This window comes from Palaemon carinicauda, chromosome 8 (genome assembly GCF_036898095.1).
Source record: "Palaemon carinicauda isolate YSFRI2023 chromosome 8, ASM3689809v2, whole genome shotgun sequence".
Lineage (NCBI taxonomy): Eukaryota > Metazoa > Arthropoda > Malacostraca > Decapoda > Palaemonidae > Palaemon > Palaemon carinicauda.
The window spans coordinates 7,378,033-7,389,169 of NC_090732.1; the positions used below are offsets into that span (position 1 = coordinate 7,378,033).

Below are 11,137 nucleotides of genomic sequence, written 5' to 3' on the forward strand. Positions count from 1 at the left end.
ATCGCTGGCGAGTTTTTTCCGTAGAGTTTGTCTGTAGAGCAACAGAGTTGCAGCTATATATTCACCGGGTAAGTATATTCAAAAATTTATTTTATAATTAAAATATCATATTTCTTTTAGATTCAAGTATGGTATAGGTATATAGGTACTGTATTATGAAAGGATGAAGTTAGAGCACATGATATATCAGTTTTTAAACTTTACCATTAATATTATCTTTACCACAGGATAGCACTATTAGATTTCCCTGCATGTGTTATTGGAGATCCACCAGAAATGACTGCTGAAGCATTGGAAGCGGGTAGTGGCAGTCCAATGAGTGGCAATGTAAGTCCTGGTGGAAATGGAAGTCCCAGTGGTGGATGTAATGAAGGGAACATGAATTCATGCACTGGAGTTTGTTGTTGGAGAAACATGTTCTCCTGTACTAATCTTCTCAGAATACTCAACAAGTTATGCAAGTGGAAACATTCTCGTATTATGATGCTAGTGGTATTCAAGTCAGCACCAATACTTAAACGAACATTAAAGGTGAGTTAATTTGTAAAATTAGTTAAATTTAGGGGATTTGTATTCTTGATGTTCTCCATCTTAAATGCTTAGCATATTTTGTAAAGAATAGTAATTTTGAATGTTATTTTTCTTACAAAGATCTGGATAAGTGCAATACATCAACTCATTAAAGATTAATTCCACGCAAGAAAGAAGTTTGTTCGTATGCGTAAGCAAACCTTTCATCCTTTAAGATATCGAATGACTTCATTGGAGCTGGAACAGCTATTGAATTTATTATACTTAAGTAACGACAGGTGGTACGCATGGGTGAGTAATGCAAGTAACATCACCAACTGGCTGTCAAAGACACTTCACTTAAGTCTTCCTACCTTAATCACCCCTCAAAGTCCTAAGCCGATGGTCAAAAGCGGAGTCTTTGCACCACCTGTTGTTAATTACCCCATTAACAAATTCAACGACCATTCCAGCGTTGTTGAAGACGTTCCTTATTTTAAAGGACCGGGTTTGTGTAGTTTAAAAAGTGAAAGTTACTTTTCAAATTTATTATTTTTTTATATGATTTGAAATTTTTAAGTTTCAATTTTTCTTGGTTATTTGTAGCCGGCACCAGTGAAATTTTGGAAGACTGATTGAAATAACCATAACTTTTAGATTAAGATTAAATATTTCATTGTCAACCAAAGTTCATTAGTGTTTTTCTCACTCGTCCCCATGCATAGTGATGAAGAAAAGGTTGTTTGAAGCTATGGGTACACTCCCAGTTTAGAATGAGATGAGAACAAGGATAGCCAAATGTCAAGGTGGGAACCTCCGATGTCACTGGGGAGTACTACACAAGACACTGATTTGTATCGGGGAAAGTTGTAGACATTTTTACTTTATATCTAAGGGTCAAGGGTGTCCCCTCCAAAGTAGGAATAGCATTAAAATTTGGTAATTACTGAGATCGTTGATTTTAATCTAATGTTTTTATTTGCTTTCAGGTAAAGCATGCAATGATGCAGTTATATGTACTTAAGTTGTTGAAGATGCAAACAAAATATTTAGGGAGACAGTGGAGGAAAACAAACATGAAAACTATGAGTGCCATTTACCAAAAGGTTAGTATTATTGTTCAAGGTGGAATCAAGGTTTTTACTTAGTGACCTTTATAATCTACTTATTGGTATTATGATATGCACTGAGTTATATCCTATTTTATATATGAAGAAATTAAAGGATTCTTGAGAATTCTTATTTTGTTTTGAATTTCAGGTACGTCACAGGTTAAATGATGATTGGGCGTATGGCAATGATCCTGATGCAAGACCTTGGGATTTCCAAGCAGAAGAATGTGCTTTGAGAGCATGTGTTGACAGATTTAACTCCCACAGATATAACAACACCATTGTAAGTTGTTTTTCCTGGTTAATTAAAGTTGTTCCTCTAAATCTATTGAATTCTGTATTGAAATCCCACTTATTAAGGGGATCTTGGTTATAATTTGTATAAGAAAACCTTTCTTTTATTTTGTTTTCCTTGTTTATTTAAAAATTTTCCTCTTGGTAAGTGCAGTAACACTCGGACTAATTATACACCTGCTTCTATGTCTACTTTTCCATACAATTATTTGATTTTGTTTGTTGAATATGCAAGTTATTCCCAAAATGTTTTCATTTAAAGATATGAAAATTCAGTTAGGTAAATTTGCATCCCTAATTCTGTTCCTTTTATGAATGTTGCTGTAATTACAGTAAATTAAACTTGTTCATTTTATTTACTTTTTCAACAAGCTAATTTATGTAATCATTGACCATTCCCACCATTACTAAATTTCATCTCTGCCATAAGGTAGACTTGTCATTGCAGTTGGTACGTATTCTACAACCCTTCAATTCCTACTTTCAGGTTGCCTCCTATCCCTTCTCACATTAGTAAATTTGCAAAAAAAATTTGACTAATTTTTTTTTGATTTGGTTACTTTGTATCCCTTCTCACATTAGTAAATTAGAAAAAAGACTGGGATTATTTTCTTGATTTGGTGACTGTTACCAACACAAATTTTTTTCTTTCCTTTGAGTATTTTGACAACTATTCAAAATACTCTCTATCTTTCCAGTGATGAACGTATTATTTACAATTGAAAAAGTTTATCCCCACCCTTCTCCCCTCCCTTCTGGGCTTGATAAAGAGAAGGTTACCTTCCTGTTAGCAGAATTTATCATAATTTTAAATTAAAGTTCCTTTTTAACTGATAAGCATTTTGTGTTGTTTACAGTATAGTTGTAGCAGTATATTCAACAAAAAAAGGTACTGGTGCTTTCTCAATTAGAAGCAGGTTAAGATCCCAAAGTGTATTCATAAATACATCAACTCATAAATCAAACAAAGTCCTAACCTAACTAAGGAATACTTCTTGGCTTAAAGTAATGTATACTGTATAGTAGTATGTATTGTATGAACTATTTTTTACCAGTTTTTTAAATTCTACAGTACTGTACTGTCCTCCCTTCTTGCCATGGAGTCACTTATCCACAGTAGACTAATTGATACCAATTTGAGATACTATTATTCATGAAAATTCATTCTTGCATGGTCATGAAAAATACAAACAGAGACAGATTTTTTCCCTTTCTCCCAGAGCAAAAGGAAACTCCCCAATATACCCCTCCCTCACCTTAAGACGTTGGTTTTTAAAGAATAGGAAAGTCATCATTTAGATATCATACTCCTATGAAAAAAAGGATGATTAGAGATGAACGTATCTAGCGAAATAATTTTATATGTTGAAAGGGCTCTATTTATATAAGTAAGCAGTTTTACCTAGATTATCAAATGTGAGAGAGAGAGAGAGAGAGAGAGAGAGAGAGAGAGAGAGAGAGAGAGAGAGAGAGAGAGAGACTAGAATGGTTTCTTATTACTGTAACACATATTACAATACTGTAATGTGATATATATGTCTATGTTAGCCCAAGTATGTTTGAACACCTGCTCAGTTGTTCCCTTAACACCCTTGTTGACAGTGCGACTTTCCATCAGCTGACTGTGGGAAGTTGTGGTTTAATACACATGGGGATATTTTATTATAGATCTATTAGAAGTAGAAAAACTTTGTAAAGTAGAGTTGAACATAATTACATATCATTTTATGATAATGTGAAAGAGCTTTCTTAAAAAAGATTGCAAACTGTTTTGTAAACTTATGAGAAAGTTATTAGATTATCATAAATTTTAACTTAGTTCTAACTTCATAGTGCTTCAATCTGATATCACAAAATTTATCGAATGAGAAAATTATTGGAGTATCTGATGAACAAAGAACATTTATATTACATACTACAATAGTTTTAACATGCATTTTATGTTATCAGATATTACATAAACATATATTGTATGTACGTAGAGCCTCTTTTAATAATTTTCATTGGTAATATCTTTTTACAGCATGACATGATGCAGTTAGCGCCGAATAGTTTGCAGGTGTTGGCGGTAATGTTGTTGTGCATTTGTTTGTTTTTTCTTTAATTTTATTATTATTTTTTCTCATTATAATGGGACAGTATCATCTACAGCACTATACAGTAATTATATTTTTTATGTTGAACATATACATATAGGAGAATGACTGAGTGAGTGTGGGGGAGAGAGGTGAGGTGGGGATGTTGATATTGCTTGCAATATACTATTAACAGTACAGTAAATTACATCGGTGTAGGGTATTATACATTAAAACAGTGTTTCCCAACCTCTTTTGTGCTAGTAAATATTTCAGTTTATATTTACTAGCACAATGAATTTCCATACATTTTAAATGGAAATGAAAAAAAGTTAAAAAAAAAAAAACTATTTGTATATCCATTTACACAAAAGGTAAGTTTTTCTTCTGTCGTTAGAAATAACATTTTAATACTTGGCTAATAAATTTAACAGATTCACAAAATTAATACCGTACAATGAAAGAAGTGGCTAGTGTAAGAACCAAATAATATAGTTTGGGAATTGAGAGTGACCATATTAAAGAAAAAAATTACAACTGCTAATACTCTAAAAGTTTTCTCAGTGGCTACATTGAAGCTGCTTCATTTTGCGCAGGAGGTTCTCAAGTCGGAGCTTTACGGCACACGACAAGTCGTGTTGGGGGGTCCAGTCGGTTTCTTGCTTTAGTCCTAAACATAACAAGACATGGCGGGGATCCAGTCGGTTTCTTACTTTAGTCTCAAACGTAACAAGACATGAAAACCCTTGTTTGCAGAGGGATGTTGTTGGAAAAGGGAGAAGAGTTTTTTCAGCCTCCCGAGTGAGTCGGAAAGAGCTTATCCTCGAGTTGAGTCCGAAAAGCTTTGCTGCTTAACTTGATTTTCCGGGAGGCCTATATTGATCATCATACAGGTATTTTATTCCAAACTGATATATCCTTGGAAAGGGATTTTTTCATTTGACCGAGTATATGTTTCCATGTACAGGCCAGGTCCTATCAGTCCTCTCATCACTATAGAGTGTTAGGAGGGCTGGAGTCGCCACTTTTCTCCCCTACAGGGCTATGTTGTTGGAGAACTATCATATTTGGTTCTAGGGGGGGGGGAGGGTGGACTTACAACCAACCAAGTAGTGAGTTTCCCTATTATAGGATGATGGTTTTTGAACCTCCAACTTGCGTTGTCCATAATTCTAAACAATACAGTCAGCCCTCCCATGAATGGTTAGGTAACAGGAACAGGTGTGAAAAGCAAGAATTTTGTGAATACTTACTGAAGGCAGTAGGTTTGCCAGGGCACAAGGCACCCGTTGAGATACTACCGCTAGTGTTATGGGGTCTTTTGACTGGCCAGACAGTAGTAAATTGGATCCTTCTCTCTGGTTACGGTTCGCTTCCCTTTTGCGCCCACGCACACACACACCAGACAGTAGTAAATTGGATCCTTCTCTCTGGTTACGCTTCATTTCCCTTTTGCACACACACACTCTCTCGTCTGTCTTCATACACCTGACAACACTGAGATTACCAATCAATTCTTCTTACTACACTGTAATTGTTCATTGGCCACTTTCCTCTTTGTTAGGGTAGAAGACTCCTTAGCTATGGTAAGCAGCTCTTCTAGGAGAAGGACACTCCAAAATCAAACTTTTGTTCTCTAATCTTTGGTAGTGCCATAACCTCTGTACCATGGTCTTCCACTGTCTTGGGTTAGAATTCTCTTGCTTGAGGGTACACTCAGGCACACACTATCTTATTTCTCTTCCTCTTGTTTTGTTGAAGTTTTTATAGTTTACATAGGAGATGTTTATTGTAATGTTGTTGCTCTACTTAAAATATTTTCCCTGTTGGAGCCCTTGGGCTTATAGCAATCTGCTTTTCCAACTAGGGTTGTAGCTTAGCAAGTAATAATAATTATAGGGTGGGTTAACTCCTAACTTACCAACTCTCTGCCTATTACCTACGTGCATGCGACTAACACAGTAAATAACCCACTGTACTGCTTGATATTGTTTTTAATTGGTTTCTATCATAGGATGAATATTATTTTAATGAATGAATACATTCCAGTAAGTGTATAGTATATGTATACTATGTACGTGCCAAGACTACGGTACACACAACTCGAGTAATTTCCATGCTTACATGTACATGTAATATGTGCAGTACTGTAACAACAAAACACTGTACATCAACACTAATCGTTTATGTACAAAAGTTCGGTGCAGTAAATCTGAAGCAGGATGCAATTCTTGAGCCGTTAACTGTGATAGAGTAATGTATGTATCACATTTTATTTTAAAAAATCATTATAATTATTGGATATGTAGTTTTCTTTACATCAAAATGTGATTCTGCACAAAAAAGACTTAGTGGGAGATGCACACATAAGAGACGATGCTTAGAGATGCACACACAAGAAGAGACAATGCAAGACTGAGGACAAGTCAGCGAGAGATGGGGTGTTGTTCTGTGTGGAGAGGGAAATGGCGCGAAGCATGTGTGGTGCAAAGGAGAAGGTTGGTTTAAAATAATCAGGCCGCAAGAGTACTTTGTTAAAAAACCACGAATGTGACTTTTTATTCAATTCAATACTGTAGGTTATACGGTTCTCTGTATTGTGAATGACCGAATCCACGAATAATGAAGGCTGACTGTATTGTAAAACAGTTTTAGAAGTCAAATGTTAATATTTTGGAGAGTATATGGAATTTTAAATTCCTTTATCATTGTTTGAGCTCCTATACAGATTTTAGTATTATAAATTACAATTTGGTTGTGTAAGTTATTACTCTTTCTTAGTTTACAGTGAATTATCATTAAACTAGTTTTTAGGGAATAGTAAGTGTAGTAATTTAAAGTACCTAAGTAGGCAGGAGCTTTATATTTCATGATTCTTACCTTTTCTTTCACTCCCCCACCTCCATCTTAATATGGGAATCAGCAATATAAATGCCAGGGGAGGTTTATTAAAATAAACTGAATGTTAATCATGAATTATCACTCATGTTTATACAGTACATATCTTGCATTCTTATACATGCCCCTCTACACTGACTATTGAAATCAAGAGGTTGTTTAACTAGTTTCAACTTTAAAACTGAAAGAGAAAGGGATATGATCTATCCCCGTGATCCCAGTAATGCACAAGAGGGATAGGACATTCACAAGGAAAGAAAGCGAGAAATTTATGGTTTAAGGGTATTCGTTATTAAACAACTGAGAGAAGAACTATAAATGTCAGGTTATTACAGAATATCTACTTTTATTAAAATTCTGTTTATTAGGGGTTTTTCCTTAATTTCTGGAGTCTCTTTTACCTAAACTATGCAAATGGAAACATCTGATTGTGATTGTTATTCCACATATTTGCCAATTATATTCAAATGCACACCCTCCACACATTTTTTTCAGCATTTTACAAGTGTTACTTGAGTATACATTACTATAGTATACTTTATTAATTTTAAGTTTAAAAATTATTTATAGCAAATAATTAAAATATGAAAATATAAAACTCATCTACCCTCAGAAACCTACCAAAAGGAAGAGTCCGCTATATAGATTTACATGTAAATACAAACCTGCTATGTACTGATGGAGTGGTAGGTGAACTGACGTGGCAAGGGATTATTGTATACCCTTTAGTTCTAATGTAGCTGAATTTCATTTTGGCACCACACCAGCTAACCCTTTATAGTGAACTTCTTTTGTACTGTTACATTTTCATCTTTTCATCCTTTTCCAAGTACAGTACTGCTGCAATTCTAACTCTTAAATCCTCGTTCCTTAGAATATTCCACTAGTTCTGTGTCTTTTCAACGAGTATATATATTTTTTTTTTACACCGATATTTTCTGTCAAATTTATACACAAAACATCTTAAGACATGTTTTTTACTTACATGCCGTAGACTCCGAGGGGTTAAACAATTTGTTTGCCAAGTGAGGAGTGTATGTTTAAAGTTATTCAAATGTTAACATTTCATTTCAAAAACAATCTTATTATCCGAAAATGTATGGGATCATCTTTTAATCCTGATAAATCGACGCCGGATGAGCAAAGGTTTACTGTACAGCAACATTATATGATATTTTGTTACAAAAATAGAGCATCAAGGAGGGACACCAGACCTTTTGTAAATGCGTGTTTATTAGCTAATATTTAATACTACTGTACAGTACTTATAATGTTTTGTGTTTAATCTTGAAAAATTATTTTTGTTTTTGTTTCAGGATTCCGACTTCGAACCACTAGATAATTGTGTTACTAGTGTATTAGGTCGACCCGTTGAGTTAACAGAAGAGTTCAAACGTCATTATGAAGTATGGCTTCAACAAGAAGTATTTTCAGCTGCGATAGATTGGGACCAACTTCTAGCACCCAATATGTAATATATTGTAGTTAGTGAAAATTAAGACTTATATATGTGTATATTGTATTATGTACAGAAAGCAGAATTAGAATTTAACTAAACTACTGGAAAGTGGAGGAAGTGCTTTCTAATTAATAAACATTGAAAATATTTTGCACAAATACATAAGGAAGACCTAGTAACCCCTTGGCTTAAAATTTTGTCTAAAATATCTATTTCAAGGATTCTGAAAGCTTTTATCATCAGAATATGGTAAGTATAATTGTACCAAGTAAATTTATATGCTGGGAATTGAATAATTAACTATAAGTTGCATAGGTTTTATTCTGAAATATATTGCAGCATAATTAAATGAGGGAATAACTTATCAGGTTTTAAAGGAAAAAAAAATTAAGTTAAAGTTTGCAAGAAATAACTTACATTATATCTGTATACTAGTCTTTCTATTAATATTCAGCTTACTTTATGTATATTTTTTTTTCATCTAATATTTATATTCCTTTTATTATAATTTTCTTTTAGGTACATGCATCATTTGAGTATTTTTGTCTTGTGCTGCAACATATGATATACAGGTAATATACTTTAGTTTCATGGTAAACATCCATTTTACACCTAGAAAGATGTATTGTGGAAAAATACTTTTAAACACTGGTTTTGTTCTTTGTTTCTCTTTGAATTTGTCTACAAATAAATTAAAAGGTTCTATTGCTGTTCATAAGGGAAATTATGCATATCTTGTAGGATTCAGTAGTAATGTGAACAGTCATACTTAGGGCTTCTTAGGCTTGACTACTGTTTTTATTAAAAGACATAGGTTTATATATCTTTGTGCTGAGTATTTGGGCCAATGGGAGATTTTGTGATCAGTGAAGCATCATGGAAACTGTATCACTACTTCAGTCCTAAGTTTCAAGGTGCATTTTCCACTAGAATTTATCCCTGTTTTCTGTTCCTAAATCGGCAAGTTCTCCATGGCATTGCTGATCATTATGCATCAACAGAAGTTATGGGGATCCCTCACCTAGGTATTTGTTGCTTCATTCTTGTGGTAAGGTCATTCCAACGAACATATTTTGCAGTGATTTCTTCCATATAAAATGCTGTCGGCCACCATAGTCGATGGTATACAAACATACTCGAGGTATGTGTGAGCTTCGAACTTTGAAGAGAACTAGGAAGGTGGAAAAAAAAAAATCATTTAAGCTCTTGGGTAAAATCCATTTCTCTAGCGCCCCAAAACATTACATATTGAGACATTTGTTCAAACTAGTCAAGTTGACTACAGTACCACTGTATTTACTGTAGCTTCCTTTGCTCGTGCAGTTTCGGAATTCATATGAGAAATGACCTGGCACTGTCCTAGAAGCAACGACTGTCTGATAGGTGCACTTTCTCCCGTCAACCATTACCAGTGTGGTATGAATCATGAGACATAACCATTATTGAGGATTTCAGGTCCCCTTGTGCGAAAGGTTAAATAGATATCCCCTAGCATGAGTTGGGCTTTGGCATAGCTGCTTTCATTTGAAAATATGTAGATTTCCCATCGCTAGTGGTGTCACTTTTGGGAGCACATTCCTTGCTGTAAACCTTATTCTTTGTGTGGAAGATACCAGGTGACCAATACTAGCATATCTTTGTCGAGACTGTCACACTAGTTGGGCAAGCTGAATACTACAAGTTTCATTGGGTAATAGGAGTTTATAAAACCCTTGCTGAATTTACATCTATTGTCAGGTCATTCCAGATGTCCACAGAACACTGACCAGGTCTGCTTCTTCTGTCTGTTGTGACTCTCATATGCTGAAAGGCCTTAGTTGTGATTCAAGCATGGGACTTGGCCATCTTCAACTCTCTGTTAGTCATTCCATCTAACCAAGTACCACAGCTATGTTACCTCTTTTTTCGATTAATTCTGATTACCACGGAACCTCGATTACAGATATTCAAGTTGATTGGTTGCTTTTGCTGATTTCCCCGTTATGGATTTTAAAATAGTTATAGGTACTAAGTACTGGGTTTCTTGTACTTGATATGATGGTAAACAACTTTTATTTTCAGTATGTGAAGCCTAGTGCCTTTTGTAGGGACCACAGGGGAAGTGGGATTGTAGACTATGATTCTCCATCTACTTCCCACCCATCCCAAAGAACGGAATGCCTGTCAGTCACAAAATCAATTCTCTAAATACATACGCTGCTTATTTAGGCTAAAATGTCATACAATACATAGAAGCTGCCTAATTTCAAGTATAATTCTTCCTAAAAATATCGAGTAAATATGTTGATTTTCTGTAATGGAAGTTTTTGTTTACCATGAAACATTTACCCATAAAATTAGCATAATAAATTGAGAATTATTGTTTAACACAATAAAAGGTGCCTTCTTGACATTTGCAATTTTTCCAGACTACAGGAAATAAAATATGATTTTGTACATGAAAAATTCCAGAATATACTGTATACTATTTTTTTTTTAAAAAAGCTTATAAAACAAACTATACCATTCAATATATTCAGTGTATTCATTTTCAATGTCTTAATGTCTATAATGATGTCTTTCTAATTTTACAGTGGTCTTGCCAAAGGGATTGTAAATCTTTAACCCCATTATAGTTATGTTATTAGCTTTGTAGTATAGCTTGTATATTTACGGTTTACTTTTGTTATAATCTTATTCCTCTGATTGGACACAATTTTGTAAATTACAGTATAATGTTATTTACTGTATTTCAGGTAAAAGGTAATTTCAGAATCCTTAAATAAGCATTTTAATTAATCTGTCATCTT

At 34.1% G+C, this 11,137-nt stretch overlaps 1 protein-coding gene across 4 annotated transcripts in view; it reads left to right on the forward strand.

The window, feature by feature from the left end:
- Positions 1-10,819, forward strand: part of Strip (striatin interacting protein) — a 65,869-nt gene extending 55,050 nt beyond the window's left edge. Inside the window, exons 13-18 of one of the 4 annotated variants that reach the window (XR_011045317.1) lie at positions 228-531; positions 1,500-1,616; positions 1,771-1,905; positions 3,940-3,984; positions 8,206-9,162; positions 9,465-10,819. Coding sequence is in view for 2 of the 4 variants with exons in the window: in XM_068378432.1 (XP_068234533.1) it covers positions 228-531; positions 1,500-1,616; positions 1,771-1,905; positions 3,940-3,984; positions 8,206-8,364 (760 nt within the window). In the remaining 2 variants the exon portion in view is untranslated. Of the gene's footprint in view, positions 1-227; positions 532-1,499; positions 1,617-1,770; positions 1,906-3,939; positions 3,985-8,205 lie in introns of all 4 variants that reach the window. The other 3 variants (XR_011045318.1, XM_068378432.1, XM_068378433.1) reach the window with 3 other exon arrangements.
- Positions 10,820-11,137: the final 318 nt, after the last annotated feature.